General features: G+C 45.6%; 1 protein-coding gene across 1 annotated transcript; it reads right to left on the bottom strand.

Annotated features, from left to right (window-relative positions):
* Positions 1-263: 263 nt before the first annotated feature.
* On the bottom strand, positions 264-7706 carry CD200 (CD200 molecule). Its single transcript, XM_029961429.1, has 5 exons — positions 7642-7706; positions 5827-6162; positions 1686-1997; positions 1023-1168; positions 264-377 (listed from the first exon to the last, which is right to left on the bottom strand). Exons 1-5 carry the CDS (start codon positions 7691-7693, stop codon positions 264-266), a joined length of 960 nt encoding a protein of 319 aa, XP_029817289.1. The 5' UTR covers positions 7694-7706.
* Positions 7707-20195: the final 12489 nt, after the last annotated feature.

The following is a 20195-nucleotide window of genomic DNA, read 5'->3' as shown; positions in this document are numbered from 1 at the left end:
CAGGTGTTCAGTGGTGCACTGGGGCTGGGGGACACCACAGGATCCCACCTGCCTGCAGCTCCATACTGCCTGCACTTCTTGGCCTTGCTACAGGCAGGAAGTACCTGATGGAAGAGAGGTTGTTTTGTTTATTTCTTAAAAATGCATGGATGTTTGAAGTACAAGGGCAAAGATCCTGGCTATATGTATTGTCAAATGGGTCCTTGCATCTCTCTGTGTGAGGGGAGCCTCAAGTTTTCCCCTTGCAATCCCACCAGCAGTCTTTAGCTTGGACCTATGGGCATAATGCCCATGGAAGACATGTATTGTATTTCCTCCACTGCTTCTTTTTGTCCAAAATGCTTATCAAAAGTCAGGGTGTACAGGCTAGGCATATCCTGCAGGGAAGAGGAGGAACCTTCTCAAAACCGGGCTGTGATTTTCTGAAACGATGCCACCTCACTCAGTGGACCCCTCACCTCAGGCTTGCACCCGTCATCATCAGGATGGCCTCAGTGGACAACCAGCAGTGCCTCAGCCCCTACCACAGCATGGCACCCTGGGCTTTCCTCACAGAGGCACAGTTTTCCTCTAAGACCCCGTTTTGTTTGAGACACATCCTCAAAGCTGCTGCCTTTGTGAGCTGCGCTAGGAGCGCTGAGGGAGGTTATTTTAGGAGCTGCAGAAGAATGGCCCAAGGGTCTGGCCACTGCTTGCACGACTATTTTGTGCATAAATATAGTAGTAGAGTGACTCTTCTGCCACAGCGTGCCTTGTCATTGACACAGTGAGTATTTTCTAGCTGCCAGTGCTGTCAGGTGCATATGGCCTGGCTACGCAGAATCAGGTTTCTCCTTCCCAGTGTGCTGCTGCCCAGCTCTCTGGCTGGGGGCTGCTCCCTGTGTCCCTCTCCAGCCCAGGAGCAGCCTGGGCTGAGCAGTGTGTAGGCAGCCCTGGTATGGCTGGGCAGAGCTCGATCATGGTACTGAGCCCTGTGACGGTGGGGTTGAGCCCTGCTGCACCCTGGGGAAAGGTAGACCTACCCAGCATGGCCAGGCTGGGTTTCTCTCTGGGTCACGTGAGTGCCTGAGGCAGTGGCAGAGGAGACAGGTGAGAAGGAGGAGGGAAGTCAAGGGGACCAGTACTCCCACTGCAATGGCAGTAGTGGGTGCCACGGTGCTGTCCGGACCTGTGGGGAAGGCAGCAGGTACTCAGTAAAAAAAAGTAGAAAACCAGCCCAAACCCCATTTCAAACATCTCTTGGCTACTCCCTGGGGTGAGATGGGGTGAATAGGGGCAGTGGGACCACATGCCATCATGACACACACACAAGCAGAAGTGCCAGCAGACCTGTGCTCGGGGTCTGATGTCATGATCAGGTGTGAGGAACCCAGCCCTCCAAGCTACCCAACACTGGCACGTCTTGGTGTGTCAGGCTATGTGAGAGGGAAACCTGTCACAGAGGAAGGGAGCCTGGGGCACATCATGGCATATAGGGGGACCTAGGGAGGAGTAAGACATTGTATGCCATAGCCCAGGGCATCTGGATGTTCCCAGGCACCTCCTCCATCACTCCCAAGCCCAGTCCTGGCTGCTCTTCAGGATGCCTTCCCCACCTGTCCCCAACCCTCTGAGTAGTTTTGTGGTCTATCCCAGGGAGTGTTTCTCCACCCCACTTCAGAGCAGGAGCAGAGTTACACACTTACCTTGCTCCAGGCTGTCCGTGGGCAGGACCAGGGTCACATTTAGAGAAGGGTGTTGGATCACACAGGCGATGGGGTACTTATGGAGGATTTTGGAAGGAGTGTGGGTGAAATTGCTGATGACAGTCACGGTCTGGTTGCTGAACTTGATGTGATATTCCCTTGGCTTCTGCTGCAGGATGCTGGGAAGGTGCCAGGTTATTTTTGGAGCTGGTTTCCCTGTTGCTGAGCAGCTTATCCCCACCACTTTCTCAGAGTCCTCAGCTTTATCTGGATTGGGTATAAGTTTAGCTTCCACTTTGGGGTCCAAGATGGCTGTAAACGACAAAATGACAAAATGCGTTAGTTTCTGCCCACATTTGAGCAAAGAGCATCTGTATTTACAATTATCTTGGAGGACAAGCTTGGTATCTCATCTTACTTCCCCCCCCCCCAAAGCCCCAGCAGTGACAAATAAACATGAAAGTGATCAGGCAGCAGTGTAGAAGTGAAGAGCTAGACAAAAATAAAGGGCAAGGGGCAGAAACATCTGTGTTTCCATTGTTATTAACAGCTGCACTGCAGCATCCCAGCTGAGAATTGGTGATTATGGATAGGTTAAAATCAGTGGGTAGTGAAACTATGAAACTATACGTCTTCCTCTCTCTGGAAGAGCTGATCTGCTTGAATGAGTTAAAATTCTTGTTCTTTTCCCTTAAACTTACCTGCAGGATTAGCTTTACTGCTGTTTGAGGTGTGTAGAGTTGTGGATCACAGGACTAAATAAAGCCCGAGCTCATTCATTTACTATGGTTGCGGCTGCCTAGGAAAAATAAGTGTGTATTTCTCATTTTTTGTATGACCAATAGACAGAAACTCAAACCCCACAGGGCTGCTGAAACCTCTGAGAGCAACAAGGAAAGTGTGTAGGGGGATTTCAGCTGGAACTTCTCAAAATCTCCTATGTATGAAAAGACTAGTGTCACAAACAGTTTATGTTTCAACTAATAAACGATCTCTGAACTTCTTCTTTCACTCATGGGATGCATAAAAATAACATATCCACCCCCAGCATTAGCACGGCATTCAAACATTAGGTTGCAAAATTCAAAAGCAGTCAAAGAGAGTAGTCACAGATGTTTCCATAGAGGATGAGCAAAATTGCTTAGTATCTTGCCAGAAACACGCGCACTCCATGCCTGCTCTTCTCCAGACTAAGCAGTTTTCTTTCTTCTCATGTTGGACCCCAAAGCATTTTCCTGCAGGGCCAAATTTCTCGCTAGCAAATGTCTGTAATAGATGCACTCTCAAAACCTGTAAGTGCTTGCTTTTGCGTTAAAGTCCCGCTATGCTGTTTGCTACTGTGTGCCCGCTGTTGGTGTTTGATACACACACTTAAATTAACTGCTTCTTTTGCCTTTCATTAAAATATTTGTTTCCAGTGAAAAAGTCTTTGCAAAAAGGTTGTGTGCAAGTGCTTGCTTTAGTTGCTCTTGAAGAGAAGTAATGCAGATGTTCCCAAGTTCGAGCTCTGTCAGCATTCCCAAATATTTGAAAAAGGGAGTTTCTGATGAGGTACATCACTTTGATTATCTGTAATGGCTTCTGTAATTAGAGGGAGACTATCAGGTCATGATTTGCTTTTTATGTTTAAAAACTCTTGACAGTGGTGTCATGGAGACATTATAGGCATTATAGTATGCCTCATGATGACATCAAGCCTTTTCCAACCCTATGGGTGTTCACCAGCAGCCCCGTGCCTCAGTTTCCCTGTCTAAGAAAGAGTGATGGCATTTCTCCAGTATGCTCAAGACTTCCAGGCAAATGGTGGTGTCTATGATAAAGGCAAGTCTCTGAAGATGGCCCAGCAAATGCCCAGGGATTTTTCTGACCCAGCAAGTCTTGCCCATTCTCGTGTGTCACATTCCTCTTTCTCCACACCTGCTCCCTCAATCCTCTTCCTGGATTTCATTCTAATACTCTTTGGCAATGAAGGTTGACAAAACATTTCCAAAGTAAAGTGGAAGGGGAAGGGGAACAGACTGTTCAAAAGAGACCAGTCAAGCATGATTGAAACTGTTCTATTCCAAAATGGATTATGCTAAAGGGTCAAGAAATTTCTGCTTCTTCCTGGGTTTGCTGTTCCCAACAGGCAAGTCTGAGATCCCTCTAGTCATACCTGTTTCTTTTTTCACAGTGTTATATCCAGTTCTTACAGGGTTTCACTTCCCCTTACCACACAGCGATGGTGCCCGTCCCGGAACAGCCTCTCTTGTGAGGGCTGTGTAATAGGGCAATTACCAGCTTGTAAACCCCCTGGCAGTCCCCTCTTGAGGGCGAAGACATGGCAGCGTTTCATTTTCAGCTGGTGACTCTGGCTTGCTTACTTTGCCCTGTGCCCCTGAGCCTTGGGAGATTCCTGCTGGCTTCACACTCCATCATGGGGCACCCTCTGGACTTGTTCAGACAAGTTGTTTCCATCATTATGAGTAAGGGGATAAGGGAGCAAGACCATAGCTTTTCAGTAGCATCACATGCATTAGCTTCAACGAAAGATACCATATATGAACCAAAATCTTCTGTCACAGTGCCAAATACTCAGATTGTTCGTGCTGACCTCCCCAGGGACAAGTTTGATGCAGCACGTTCCAGGAAGGCCACCATGATCCCCATGAGGCAGCCCCTGGCAGTGGCCCACAAGGCCATGAGAGAACTGAAACCCTTCTCAGTTGATACATTTTCATCTGAGATGCAGGAAAAGACACTTGCATGAGTGGGTGTGTGGCAGCAGAAAAACAACTTCTTTTTTTAGAAGTAGTACTCTGGTGAAGGATGAACCAGAGCCACAAGGCTGGTGGTTTTGGTAAGAAATTCCCCCACTTGGATTAAAAAAAAAAAACCAAAAAACAAAAACAGAAACAAAAGAAATCTAACTTTGTTTTCAATTTACATGATAAAGAAGAATGGGATCCCGCTGCATGGCACTTCCATGTTTTTCCTGTAATGTATAGCCAGTGTTTACCCTCCAAGTGACTCAGAGCTGGGTGTCTTTAAGAAACACCTTCCTCTCCATGTATGAAATATTGTATGAATTTGTTGTCATTTGTCTTTTCTGGTCTAGGAGTTTTCCCAAAAGAAGGGAAAAAGCACTTTTGTTCCAGACTTGATTTTCCCCTGTATTTCCCTCCACCTTTCCCCTATAATCGAGGAGCGTCTTTTCTCCACACAGAGGACTCCAGACATGTGTGTGGACACATGGATCTGTGTCTTTGTCAGCTGAAGGTACTAGGGATAAGCAAAATACTCTGCAGAGGTCATATCACCAGCGACAGGTCACAGACACAGATATTCTCCACATGGGACATGATCTTTGGCCAATGTCCTCACAGCAGAGCATTCCATGAGGAAGTCAGGAGCCAACAGGTTGGCCTCAGAGCACGTTTAATGTCTCAGCTTTCTCACAGGCAGCAAAGCTGCAGCCTTCCTCAAAAGATAAGCAGCTTTTCACTTGTTTCAGTTGAGTTCATCTATTTATCTTTATTTCAGCTTGTACTTGCTAGTTGATGATCAGGTATGAAGGTGACAAATATTGCCACCTCGACTCGTGATTTGTTTCAACTATCTTCTTTAAGGTAGTTAATGCTGACTTGCACAAGATTCATGTGGCAAATCTCACGAGCCCTTTTCCTGACCCCAGCACAACTACTGTAATTTTTACTATTGCTTCAAAATCATCTTTCAGATAGTCTGGTCATGCATGTGCTTCTTTGCCTTTTGAATACTTTGCGATTTTTTTAAGACCAAGGAAACAATTGCCTGAGTTCCAGGCTTGGGATGTGAGAGCAGCAGTGAAGTTAAGCAGAGGAGTGCAGGGTTCATGGCTGTGGCCAGCCAGCTGTCACCACAGGACTAGGGAAACTTGGAGGAAGTTCATGGGTTGCACATCAGCTTTTGAATCTCACTGTTGCTGACTTGAAGGGGAAGAAAATTAAATAAATGTTGGACACTGGTTTCCAGTCAGAGGTAAAACCAGAGAGGGAGAGAGAGCCAGAGAGGAAGCTGAGCCACTTTTCCCATAGCAATGTAGCAATGTCGGGGAAGGTTTTTCACGGGAAAAATTACTTGGTCCTCAGAAGAAAGTCTGTACACAATTACAATGCCTTACCGTAAACCTTGAGACACATCCTGCCAGTGACAGCCCCCGAGGGAAACGTGTTGAAGATGCATTTGTAGCATCCTTCGTCTTGGAGGGTGACTCCATGGAGGGAGATGGCTGAGGCTTGTAACTCGCTGTGGGCGAAGCTCACGTGGCTGACATAGCCCTTGGCTATCTTCTGGCCGTTCATTGTACTGTAAGTCGCTATGTTGTCTTCAGGCCCATCCGTCTCCTTCTGCCAGGTCACCTGTATCACATCTTCTTTTGTGACTGACTGGCATGAAAAAGTAACGTTTCCTCCCGCCTGGACCGACTGGACTCTTCTGTTCATCACCTGCACAGAGGCTGTGAGAGAAGCAGGTGCCACACTCAGCATTTCTCACACTCGTCTGCAGCCCACTCCCAGCAGAGGCCCCCATAGCCCTTCACCCTCACTTCCAACCAGAGCAACTCCAGAGGATTTCTCTGCCCCTCCATCCAGGGAAAAAATTAAAATGCAGTTTTAAAGAACTACTCCAAGAGTTTCACTGGACCTGCCACCTCTCACACCAGGCATCTCACCAGCCTGATACCTGTGCTGCAGAGAGCACCCCTGAGAAAGGCAGCTCTGGTGCTGGGAGCCACTGATTTCTGTCTGTTAGGACTGCTATGCCATGGGCACCCACGGAGAGGTTCCCTAAAGTTTCAGTTGTGCTAGTGACCAAACAGACATCAGGCCATTACCTCTCTCTTAGCCCTTCTGCGGTGCAGAGTGAAGGAAATCTGTAAAACTGCTAAAAATTATGTGTCTCACTTTACACCATGCATTCACACTTGTCAGAGACTGGCAAGAGAACAGAAAACAAGAAGGAAACAGCAAAGTAGGGAGATCAGAAGCAAACTGTATTTGTCCTGCTATCTCAGGCTTGAGGCCATGCAGCTGGGAAGCAGCTGCTGAAGAGACCTTGCTGAAGGTCCACAGATAGAAAACTTCCACAGCATAAATGCCATGGTATTAAAGGTCTCCAGGGAAAAGAAAAAACAATCTCCTCTTCCAATTTATAGACCTGTGAAAAAACTGTTAAGGAAAAGGGATGCTTCCAGGCTGACAGCTCAGCTCTGCAGTCCTCTTAGGGTAATAGTTTTCAAAGTTTATTTGTGTACATCAGCAGGGAGAGGAAGATATCAGCAAGGACAGGTGCATCACTGAAGACATATAATTCAATGTATAAGAACACTAAATATCTTTGCAGGCTTTAAAGAGGAGTGAGGCTGTCTGCAGTGCCCAGAGGTACACTTGGCTAACCCACCCAACAAAGTGCTCTCAGGTTTTCGCTGCATGGCCAGGCAGATCTCCACCAGAGAGCAAGAACCCAGCTGTGAAGCTGTACCAGTCATTTTGCTGTGCCATAGGCAGAATACAAATCATGATCATGAAAGCTAGTTTGAAACTAAGTCAGCCTTTTATATATGATTTTTAAATACAAAACCAGCGTAACACACACACATACTTTTGGTGGCCTAAGCAGATACCTACAAGCAATGTTTGGGTGGTTGCAATAAATATGTACATCTCTCCGGAGCTTATAAATGCACTGGTGGTAAATCAAGCAGCAGATGCTGTCAACAGAACCAGCAGTGACATGCCTGAAGCTCCAGGCATTGCAGACTGAGCACTGCAGTCGTGTGCAGTGCCACAATTGCTGTGTCACCTAGGGACTTGCCCCAGGGGGGTGAGAGATGAGGACTGTAGCATCCAGCAGTGCAAAAGGCTGGCAGGGCCACCGAGGTCCCTAAGGCCATTACAGTAATGACACAGACACATAGAGAGACAGAAGGAGTTACCTGATGTAATGGTCCAGATGCTGGAGAGGAGCAGGCAAGCGACCATCATCATCTCAGCTGTACGCTCAGCGGGACGAAAGAGCGACTGATGCCTCGAGTGTGACTTCCCCTTTTTATTCACTGCACTCTTACTCTAGGGACATTCCCACACCCTTCAACTACAGTAAGAGGGACCTCATAAAAACTTCCTACCCCTCTGACAATCAGCTGAATAACAAAATTTTTGGGGGACATGACAACAAACGTCAGAGTCAGAAACTGGCAATTTCCCGGTTGAGCTGCTAGACAGCCAGGGGGAATGGGTTTTTCACAAGCACCTCTTCCATAAGGTTGGGTTTTCACAAGTGCCTAAATGCAAACACAGATTTCTAAGCCAGCTGAGCAGTGCCTGTGAGTTGCAGGATGGAAGGCCACCCTGGTCCTGACCTGAGCTCTAGGAAAGGAGTTCGGGTCACCAGTCATGCTGCAATCAGTAGTGCAAATGTCCCCAACTCAGAGGACCCAGTTAGAGGTCTGCACCCTTTGTGTAAGTCAGTGGACACCCAGGAGTTGCTGATGCTGCTGTAACACAACTCTTTTTCTAAGTTAAGGAGACCAGAGCAAGCCAAGGGCCAGACCCAGGACCTAGGTCATATGTTGCCTCAGAGAAAAAGCAGAGCTTTGGTCTCCCCTTCCTTCCATTGAGGTTGCCCCCATCTCCAGAGGTCCATGATCCCTCCCCAGGCCTGTCCCTAGGAAAGACAGGGCTGCTGTCCCGCAAGCACACGCCTTCCTCTCCACCTTCACTTGAGATGACATTAAAATAGGTGACACAGCTGGTTTGAGCCATTGTTTTTGTGCATTTTTGCTTTGTCATTGTTACTCCTGTGTTTCCCTTTTTTCTGTGGGTTGTGATCATATTGCCGAAACCAGCCAAACCCTCAGCCCATGGGTGGCTCACACACCACATAGTGGGGCAGCCAGCCAGTGACACCTCATTTGCTAATCAAACTTCTACTGGTAAACTGTGTTTCATATTTCTGCTTCCTGATGAGGTGGCTTACACTTTTGCAAGTTCTCACTACTCCAAATGACTACGATTGCAATTAAAATGTTTTCTTTCAGTCGAATGGCTGCACAGATCAGCCTTGAATCATGCAAATAGTTTGGGGGAAGCCAGTGGGTCCAAGTCATAACTTTACACAAAAAATTCTCAGACGTGCTTACACATTTACAGTTCCTTTTCTCTTCCCAAGAGGTAATTAGTCTGAACATAGAAACAGCTCAGGTATCAATATGCCTCTAAAGAAACATTTTGGATGTGCTTTTGAGTAGGTTCAATAATTGATTCCTATCAGTCTTCAAAACTGCAATTGCTTCATACTATTGTCTTTTTCATTTGAGGTATCTTGTTTTCCTTTCCTTATTTTCATAGTTGCATTTTCATGCAAAATTTCTGGAAGGGCATTCTGGCCTGATCAAAATGTGAAATCAATGTAAAAATGGTTCTTGTGGGGTTTGCCAGACCTTTTACAGCTATTAAGCAGCTCCAACAGACTCTGGACCAAGACTCAGGAACAAGTCAGACAGTAAACTGCCAGCCTTGAAATGGAGAGTCACAAGCAAATATTTAATTCCTGATTGTCAGCCTCTCAGAACTTTCAAAACTGAAAAGAAAACCCCCCAAAACCCACAACCCATTGAAGATTTGCTGCATGTCCTTTTGCAGCAGAGTCTCTTAGCAGGGTGCAAATGACCTCTGAAAAGATTCATTACAGTCTTTGATGATGTCCTCCTCTTAGTTCTGCTACAATTTTAAAACAACAGTTTAATAGAACTTCCCACGAGCTTGCAGACGCTGTCCTTGTAGCTGACACCACTTAGTGATCACAAAAGGAACTGCACTTGATTTTAAAAAGAATTGCAAACCCAGTTGATATATAGGAAATGTTCGTGTCGACTTTAACCATCTTATTTTCTGCCAGAAACACTGTAATCTTCCAATAGCCTGAAATCTGTGTGCTGCTAGAGCAAACACTTCTTGATAAAGATCAAACCTTCAGTCTTAGCAAAGGATGAAGAAAAATGGTGGGAAAAATTTCTTGGCTCCATTTGCAGTACCCCTGTATACCCAGCACAACTGGTGATAAAAGCCATCTGTTCTGGCTGCTCTTTCCAAGCTCTGCCTTTTTCCACGTTCCGAGCATGTGGAGACCTCCCTACCAGCCTACCTGGGTGGGTGTCTGCATGCACACCTGACTGCTGCAGCATCTCTGTCTGATCCCTTCCCTTTCTCCAGGGACCGGGCAACATCAGCTCTTGATTAATTACTTTAAACACAAGGCAGGCAGAAATATGAGATCCACTCATTAACCCCACCACTTATTTAAATTTTGTGAGTGTATCTTTAAGTGCATATATTCAGACAGTTCCTGCTCTGTTCATCTTTACATAGACTTTTGGTGGATTACAGACCTCTTCCTTCCTTGTCAGTCAAATCTCATGCTCCTCTGCTTCAGTTGCACAGCATCTTCATTTCTGAGAACTGCACACCATGCCTGAGCTTCAGTCACATTTTAAAGTCAGTGAAAGCTTGGGAATAAATCAGGCAGAAGATTGTTCTGCAGCTACTCTTGAAAAACCCGGTGGTTCACATTCATTTCTTCATTTCTGCTTCACCAGGATGTTCTCTCTAGTTCCCAGTAAATCAAAAAAGGACATACAAGAATTAATTGCACAGTCATGAAATGCCAACTTTTCCCCACAGCCCAAATGACTAATGGAGTGACTCATACGGATGAACTTCCAGAAAATGTTCCCAATGGGAACCACTCGGGCACAATTGGAGTCTAAAACATTGTTTTGTCAACCATCAATCTAAACCACTTGTTTTTTTAACCACCCAAACCCAGGTTAACAACTGGGCAGCTACCTACCTCATCAGCAGAATTCAGTGCCACCTCTCAAGGCATTGCCTGTAAAGAGAACAAAACAGGTGGGGATGGTTTCATCCACTCCTGATTTGCACTGACTTTTGGAGGGTGGTTCCCCAGTACTAGTAGTAGGTACTGCTGCTGGGAAGCAGCTGGTCAAATGCAAATGAACAGGCCTGGAACTTTATAACGTGTTTGTAGGTAATGCCTGCATACGGCAAATCCCTCCACATCACTGAGTTTGGAGAGCTGCAGTACTGGGGTAAAGACAGTATCTGCATCTACCAACATATGCTCCAGCCTATGTCACTGCACCAGGGGGAGCTGCAGCAGGACCTGTAATCCACAGCCAAGGGATGCTGCAGGACTGAGTGGTGCTCATCTGGGCTGAGTTACAGACAAGTTGTCATGTTTGTGCACAAGTTTTAGATCAGAGAACACAAGGGTAGTTTATCCACAGACACAGCTGTTTATCATGTCATGTTTGGATTGGAGGTATTTGATCTGTGATCTCTCCCCAAACTGGACTTCCTCCCTCTGCTAACACACTGCTGTCAGCTAAAAGTTACAGCTGCTGCTGCTGAAATCCAGTGTGGGACTGCCTAGTAAAGTGCAAAAGAGAAGAAAAGGAGGTGGCTAATAAGCTGAGACCTAGCTTGTGGTGGTATACATCTATCTGCAAAACGACATGTTCCCAGGGGACAGCACATGCTGTCAAACTGTCCTGTTAAGTGCCCAACCCTTCTTACCTCTGAGTTTTGATGAAATTGTTGCAGACACCTAAAGTCTTACAGAGATTTGTTTTTCTTTTCCAGCAATGTACCACAATTAGAATGTGTGAACAAAAACTTGCTCATTCCCCAGACCACCGACCCTGCAAATAGTATTTCTGGTTCTTCTATTTTATTTCTTCCTTGTAGCTGAGTAGGAAGAGAAAGGGATAAAAATGATAATAATTAAAAAAAAAAAAGACAAAAAGGAGAGGAAGAAGCAAAAAAAGACTGCACTGGAAAGCTTCAGTAGGAAAGGCTGTGCTTCATTGGGGTTTGAAGTGTTTGGTTTTTACCATTCAATGCGTCACACCATTTCTCAGAAGAGGGAGATGGCCAGGCATGTGGTTTCCTCTTGCCAAAAGCACCCTAAGTTACTATTTTTGGTCAAGGGAACCTAGAGGGAGTCCATGCTGCAGCCCCCTAATCACTTCATTAAGGTCATCAGCACCAGCACACATGCCAGTGTCCCAGGAAACCACATCACTCACCCATTCCACCCTTCTTCCTCTCCCACCCCCACTCATAAGGTTTTCATGCAGTGGAGGCTTTGGGGTGGGGTTTTTTTTGTAGGTGAACAACATCTAGGTCCTGCATATGTTTTACAGTGTGAGAGCTGCTTTGGTCACTGAGTTTCATTCTGTAACGCAGACAGTATAGAAAACAATCTAGCCAGAAAGGAAACCGCACCAAAATTGGCTACCCAAGGTGCAGAGATCCAGTGGAAGGATGGGAAACTGCCCACCAAAAATAAGGTAGGTCCAATACAATTTTATATTTAATTACTAAACAAGAGGATTAAGAGAGCGATTCCATTAAAACTGGAGCAAATAATACCTTCAGTGAATCAGACTTAAGAGACAATGTAAGGCACCGAGAGGAGCCTCTTGATTAAAGAAAGGTAATTTAGAAAGCAAATTAAGATGAACAATATAGTTCTCAGTATGTCAAAGAGTATTACCTCAGGATGATTCTTAGGGAGGTGACTTCATCTGTAGGCTCCCAGCATGGAGAGCATACTGAAGGGAGGATGGGTGTTCGTCCTGGTGAGGAATGCAAGGAACAGACAGTACTTGTCATCTGCTCCAAGTTTCCAGGAAGGAAAATTACATGTAGAGGTTCACCTTGCCATCTCTTATCTGTTAGCACCACGTCTCGTAAAGACGAGCTTTTATATACACAATAAAAAAAATAGATTAAACTGTACAATGTATTTAAATGCTGTACATGAGATATGTAAGTGTGCTACAGTTAAGGACAACAGTGGTTAGGAATAGATTGTCTCCTAAGGAGCTGTGAAGACAGAGGAGGATGCTCAGCAGGAGCCACCTAGGAGAGGTGGAAAATTCCCTTTCTTTGCCCTTGTTTTCTTGGTAAGTCAGAGAAAAGGTCCTGCAATCTCTGAATATTGTATCCTGACTGCTTACTTGGTCTTGCGGTGCTCAGATGAGGCACTCCATTGCCAAAATTAAATGTTCTGCTGGTTTCCAAAGAGAATCCACCCCTCATCTCCTTGCAGGTCTGTGTCCAGACATCTAAGTCATGACCACTTTACCTGGCCTTGAGGGAAAGGGCAAAAGTCCCCAAAGCATGAAGCCTTACTCTCAAAAGCACTTTGAGTCAAGGCCAGCAAAATCCATGTGAAGCTGGTGGGTCCTCTCCTCTGGTAGCAAGGAGCAGAGATGAGCTCACACACCTTCAAGGACTCAGCTCCAGGCTCTTTGCTCCCAGGCTGGCAGAATACCCACCACTTTAAGTGGCTGTGTCACACTTACAGGTGGGACTTCTGATCCTTTTGAAATCATTCCTGACTGCTTTTTGGGAGAAGGAATCAGAACTGTGAGCAAGGTTTGTGTAAAGCAGATTTTTCCTTCTAGCTTGACAAGGCCATGAACCCCATATGCCTCATGAGAGCAGAGGGGAGGAAGGGCCACTGCTGTAAAAGGCAGCACCAGCATGGTGCTGTGTCCCAGCCTGTGCTCATCCACAGTCTGTTTTCTTCACTGTCAAAAACACCAACAAATCACTGCCAAAAACTCTAACAAATCACTGCAAGGAGAAGTAACTCAGGGAGAGCATTGACCAGCTGCCCTTGCAGGACAGAAACTGCAGTTCATCTCACTGCAGCTCCTGTCAATGAGCTGTGCCAGCTTGGTGTGACTTTTGTGTAGCATGTCACTCCTCTGTCATGAAGTCGCGTCTTTCAAAAAAATTGTACACCTCGTGGAAGTTCAGAGGGATGGAGAAATAACAAGGGTAGGGTGTTTTTTGTCTGTTTGTGGCTTTTTTTCAGTGAAATAGCCATTCCTATGCAGCGACTCAGCATCCTTGCAAAGCTCTGGTGCTGCAGAGGTTCAGTCCTAGCTGCTGCTGCTCACTAGGCAGCATGAGCTGCAGAGACTGAGGGTTAACTGGGAAAGGCTCCTCTGCTCCACAGCACCGGGCAAGCTCAGAGTCAGCCTAAAGAGATAGCTCAGGTTGCAACATAAAATTTACATGTAACTTGTGGAAGTCAGCCCATCCACACCAAAGTCCTAAGGAATGAGGCTCATGCAGATACATCATCCAGCTGTCAGTATCTCTCCTGAGTAACCTTAGCCAGACCTGGAAAAAAAATTAAAGTAAAGGGGCACCTGCAGGTGGTGCAGTATCTACAAGGCTTGGGAAAATTGACAGTTGGGTGGAGGAAATAATCCCAAATTATCACTCCTGTGAGACTGGCAGGGAAAGTTCATCAGCTTCAGGTGAATTAGTCTGTATGTCGGTGCTGAGCAGCCACAACCAGTGGGGTCCCAAGAAGGAGGGGCCAGAGCCAATTACAGGGGTGACAGGAATTAAAATGTACTGAAGTGATGTGGCATTGGGCCTTCTTTGCCAAGCAGCCAGACACAGAGCAAGAATGACACTTTTTCGCTTGGTTGGATGTGGGGATTTTTTCAGGTTTGGCAGTTTTGTGTCAGAGGTGGTGGGTTTAAGGAGTCAAGCGGGAACTGGATATTTCTGGAGGAAGGTCCAGCTATTTCTGGACCAGTAACCACTTGTTGAGGGAGACCAAGTTAGATGGAGACAAGAGCTGCAGCGGCTCCCCACTGAAGCCCTTGCTCCTTAAAGCTGGTGCTGTCAAGTCCCACAGCAGTTCAGAGGAGCATCGTATTTCTGGAAGCAGGGGGGGCTGGTGGCTCATGAAGGTGGCTCAATGGGTCTCTGTGTGACCTTACCAGCAGTGTCCCACCACCTCTGCCCAAGAAATCCTCCTTCATGGACAGAAAGTGCACCCACTGCCTTGTTTGTTGGCCCCTTGGCAGTTGGATCAAAGTAAAGTCAGACTGAAAGCAATCTTAATTTCAGGTGTACAAAGAAGACCTAACACAAGCTCTTAATAGCAGGTGTTTAATCCTGCAGCTGCTGGGAGAAAATGTTGCAGAGTTCAGACCCCACCATTTACCCATAGCCTCTGCTGCTTCCTCTAATTAATTTCTTGACTTTCTTTCCTTCTTCCTATACATCCCCAAGTCTGCCACTTCATCCCTTCTGTTTGAAGAGTTCACTTTTAAGCAGCACTTCTATATTTGGGTTGACCACTTCCCGAGCATGACAGCTCATGCAGCTGCTCTGCAAAGAGCAAAGTGAAACTATAGAAAGAAAGAAAAGGAATTCTGCCTTTGTTTTCATTTTAATAGTTGAGTCACATTTCTCCTCTTTTGAGACTGCTGGTCAGAACTATTTCCCAGCAGTTTCACTGATAAGGCTATGCCTTTAATTGCCTCCAAAAAACCCCATCAGGAGCCAATCCCTAGAACCTCTCCAACCATAGGCAAGTTGGACTCCCTTCCTCTAACTTCTAGGGACCTGCCTCAGAGAGTCACCATATCTAGCATGAATTCAGATGCTGAGAAATGCTTTCAATTCTCAGACCACGCAACATATTTTCCCACAGGATTACATATGATTGACTGAATTAGAATTTATCTGAGAGCTGTGCAGCAATTTACAGGTCTAATTTGCTAGATCAACATATGCTATTTATCTTTTGACAGTCCTGGGGAAGAGTTACCCAAGCCCAACAGCCTTTCCCCCTGAGCCAGAGACTAAAAAATCAGAAGCCAACTCAATATAAACAAGAAAAAGTGGAATAAGTAAAGATTAGAGAACAAAAATACTTAAACTCACGATGCTTGACAGTTACAATAGACTCCTAATGTGAATTACGTGTATTATAAATATACATACATATTTTATTTTAAATGTATCTCATTGGAATTCTAGGACTGAATTACATGAAACAGTCCCCCTTGCATCTCCAACTAGGGTAAAGGAGTTTGTGCTCAGTGTAGGAAAACCACTACACATAATTCAGAGAAAATCAAGTAGGCAACCTGGAAGGAGGTAGGATTATAACTTTATTTTTATACACAGCTGTAATGAAAGCAATCTAAATCCTCCCACTAAACAGAAAGTTAGGAAGTTTACTAATATTTTCAAAACTTTCTGCTAGTCTTATAAAAGCACCAGAGGCATATATAGAAAGAAATTATTTCAGGCGAGCTGCCGAACGTAGGTAGTATATAGAAGAAATGAGACCAAAGAGCACACATTTATCAGGGAAAGTATCAACAACAAAAGATCATGGCATCACCTATTTACCTCAGTACTGGGAAAGAAAGAGAATATGCGAATAAGCAATTAGAGACCCACTCATAATGTACCTCCATCAGCAAGTTGGGCATATTTCTCAAGTTCATATGACTTGGCAGCTTCACACCCCTTAGTGTGTTTTTATTATATATATAAAACTAAGATATAAATATTAACACTACATTGCAAAATGCTTGTACATTACAGGCATTGTACAAACACAACATTTTAAACCATAAGCGATAACACACGCCTCAGCAAGCCTAGTTCTTATTACCAAGAAACACGGTAACAGCAATCTGAACATAATGTAAAGGCTCCGAATTTGCCAAATAATTTCAGTACCTAAACCTGGAAGTATAATCTTCTGCTTGAAACAGCAAGGATTATTTCAGCTGCTGGAGACAGATGTCCCAGAAGCTGTCGTGTCTGCTAGCCTTGCATTCACCCGTGTGTTTGCAATTTGTGTTGCACAACTGCTGTGTTTTTCTTCCTTTTGCTTTTCACCAAGACACACTAAAGGTCAGATTGATGTAGATCATTTGTGGGAGCATGAGACCGGTTCTCCGCTATCTCTCTCCAATATTTACTGCTCACTCACTCATCTAGAGGTGCTTAATACAGACAAGCCCAGAAAGGCTGATTGCTCCTCAAATCCACAAACTTTGCAGAGGTACTGCCAGGCTCCCCACAGCGGGACACAGGCTGTGCTTCCCATGAATAGCTACGTGCTGTAACACCTGCCAACAGCCACCAGCTTGTCCCTGCCATCCCTCCATCCTCGGACTGGTGATTTGTGCCTCTACCCCCCTGCGACAGCCCCTGCTCCTGCAGCTTCCAGGGCAGAACTGGATGCCTTGCCAGGGACTGCCTCCAGGGGAGAACAGCAGCAGAGAAGCTGAATAAAGTGCCTTATCCAAAAAGCCGGAGAAAGGGTCTCCCTATGGGAACACAGGTGCCCATGGGTTGGCAGTGGGGATGAGGACTATGAAGTGCCAGACCTACCTGCTCACCTTTATTTTCATGCCCTAGGTGGAAAATACCCATCCCGATCAGGAGAAAAAGATATTCCCACAAGCAAAGTAAGTAAAGAGGCTCCTTGAGCACCTCAGGGGTGATGTGGCATCGCATGGGTGGGGGCAAGGGGGAGCTCTCTGCCAGCATCCAGCATCGCTGCGGATGTGGTGGGCAGCAGCCATGACCAGGCATTTTGCACCCCAGCCGAGGGAAACCTCCTTGCATCCAGTGGGCGATATCTGCGCTCTTGATGCCCCACTGTGCTGGATTATTTGGGGCCTCTGGTCTATTTTGTTTCTGGAGAAGGCAGCATGAGGGGGCAGCTGTCCTCTCCAGCTACAAAACCATGCGTGCCTCAGCCACCGCTTTGCAGCTGCCTCCTGCAGCGGTGAACCTGGCCTTCCTACATCCCAAACAGGACTGCAAGCACTTGAACCAGAGCGGGGGAGCCTCTGCTATGCCTCTGCTTCATCCCCTGCAAATGAGGTGGAGGGCTGCTGAAGGAAGTGGGCTGCCAGCACAGCACAGCCTGCATTTGGTCACACACCAGCCCGCATTCCCCATACACAAGCACAGTTTAGAACTTTCTCTAAACACATGTCAGTATGACATATTCTCCTAATAAAACAGTTTCTGCATATTGAATATGCAAATAGGGAAGACTCACATGATAGCCAGGATCACATGTGTTCATGTGAATCAGGAGGTCCTGGTTTCGATTCAGGCTGCTACATTTTTCCCCTGTGGGTAAAGCCATTCATGTAGCAAAGATATAATACTTTTACCATTTTCATGAGCTGCAGTATTTGCTTAGCAAAAAACAGCTTCTTGTTAGTCATTTACATCAGCAATTTCATGGCAGTCTTAAGGCAGCACAGTAATGTTTGAAAACACCTCAAATTCTCTAAGATAGCAGCTTTAACACAATACCAAGAGACAGATGTCTCTCCTTCTGTCAGGTTACAAAACAAGTATGCTTAAAAATCCCATTATCTTAGGCAAAAGTGAAAACTCAGCTCTAAAATTTTACAGGAGCAATCCATATTTCAATCAACCTCATAACAAGAACGAACTAGACTGATAAAAGCAAGGCTGAGAGCATGATGCAAATGACAGCCCTCTGCCATTTAGACACTTACGGGACAGAGAGACAAATTTCCAGAAAGGCTCAAGCCTACCAGACCCATGCACACGGACACCCAGAGCACAGTCAGGCATGTGGCACATCATGTAGTGCCTCCGAGCCCCAGCCCCCAGCCGGTGATCCCAGGCACAATTCAGGCTCCGTTGGCCTTAAAGCTAAAGCAGAGTCAGAGAATGAGCAAGCAAGATCATCCATTTCTAAGCAGACATGTACAACTGATTTCAGTTAATTAAACCCCCAAAAGCAAAACAACAAAAAGAAAAACCCAATAAGGCTGCAAATCTAGGTTTTCTTGAGGTCGTTGAGCACTACTGCATGACACAAGTGTGTGTTGAACTAGAGAGAAGATAAATCACCGGATTTATTTAGCCCTCAGAGATTCAGCTCTTTCCCCAGCTAATGCCACGTGAGCTCATGCTTTTGCACAGCCTGTGCTCCGTCTGTAGCTAAGTCCTGTGCTGCCGAAAATCCTTGTCTCATGTCGCTGCACCAAAGCATGACAATCACGTGTTTTCTTCCTCTCTCCTCAGCAGAGACCTACAGCTATCCATCAAGTACCATCAAGGTAAGGACTAAAAGCAATTTTTTTTTTTTGCTGCTCTCCGGGGTAACTGAATCAAAACATTAATGTATCAGAAAGATGTGGTGTCAGTCATGTTCCCGTGGGAGAGAGAAAAGCCCATAATCAGTGTATTTGCTTGGGACACAGAAAAACGTCAGTTTAAGCCTATGTACAAAATAAGTGTATGCATAGACAACTGTAGCATTGATACTCAGCCCCAGTCTTGGGCAGCCAGCGGCCAAACAGGCTGCAATACTCACTCATAATTTCCAAGGCTGAGTGTAATACTGCCTGGCCCAAATCAGACAATTCAGGAGGCTGAACCTTGGGATCATGTCCTGGGTGAGTGTCCCCAGCCACTGCACAAGTTGCAGCTGAGGGGGTGCTTCTCTATCCTCTACCCCCCTCCCTTCTCCCTTCAGCTTTCTGGTAGCCAGAGTAGCCTCCTTTGACTACTGACATGTTTCCACAAAAAGTTTCAGTTTCAACATGACATTTTCTAAAAATCATTTAACTGGACTATGGTCAACCAGGTTTAGTAATAAAAGAAATCTTCAGCTGAAAAACAATGGGAATTTTAATGCTTTGAGGCTTAAAGGTTAATCTTTACACTGTAAATGTAATTTAAATGTAAATTTGTTGATGCCTCAACAAATGGCTAAGTCTCCGTTGGAACAGAATAAGGTTTCCCTTTCCAATGTCCCACTGACTGTAGAAGGAAGAAAAGAAAAAAAATAACCAACCAAAAATGCCCCTTCAGCTCATGCATTTAGCTTCTTATAAACCAGAATGGAGCAAATGGTTGCATTGCAACACAGAAAAGACTGATAAACACTTTGCCCAGTCCTAATTGCCTCCCTAGTTTAGGGTTAGATTTAGGAATTCTGGCAATGCAACCCACAGTAATTTAAGAGGTAACTCTAAAGGCTGGTATGTTCCCTGCCTCTGTACCTGAACTTATCATCCTGGAAGGCAGGGGTGGGGGAACAGCCACTTCTCAACTGCTGCACTCCTCAGTCTTGTGTCCTTGCTTGTGTTAATACACCGGGCTCCGAGAAGCAGCAGCTGAGTACCTGTGGTTTGCTACCCCTGCTTTGTAAATAGTTCATTTTAGCAGAGGGTTAGTGAAGTTGCCTCAAGTCCCCGATGACCAGCGATCACCAGGAGCCCTATGTACCACAGAACAAAGCACTGCCTTTTAGCAGCCTAACTGGGTTGTTTTAGGGTTTTTTTCAATAAAGATGACATCAGTAAAACAAAAGTTGGTGTCCAGCAGATAAGTGGGTGTTTAGCAGAAAATTTTGAAGAAGGTGGGCAAGATGACAGAAAATGGTGTGATTAAATGAGTTCATCATTTGTACATGTAAGTGTGGGATGGATTGTGGGGGAAAAGAAGGGGGTGGAACTGTAACAGGGAACCTGCCAAGTAGCTGTCAAGTTTTGAGAGTTTTTGGTGTCCTGAGTAAAAGCTCTAGAGCATGGTTCAAAGACAGTACCAGGAGCATTGTTAGTGC

This window comes from Manacus vitellinus, unplaced genomic scaffold (genome assembly GCF_001715985.3).
Source record: "Manacus vitellinus isolate BGI_N305 unplaced genomic scaffold, ASM171598v3 scaffold_34_pilon, whole genome shotgun sequence".
NCBI lineage: Eukaryota > Metazoa > Chordata > Aves > Passeriformes > Pipridae > Manacus > Manacus vitellinus.
This window is presented reverse-complemented; position numbering and strand designations above follow the sequence as displayed.

Coding starts and splice junctions, on each gene's coding strand:
- CD200 (XM_029961429.1), bottom strand. CDS start 7,693: ATGATGATGGTCGCTTGCCTGCTCCTCTCCAGCATCTGGACCATTACA. Junction 6,163..7,641: donor CATCTGGACCATTACATCAG/GTAACTCCTTCT, acceptor CTTCTCTCACAG/CCTCTGTGCAGGTGATGAAC. Junction 1,998..5,826: donor GATGTGTCTCAAGGTTTACG/GTAAGGCATTGT, acceptor TGTCGTTTACAG/CCATCTTGGACCCCAAAGTG.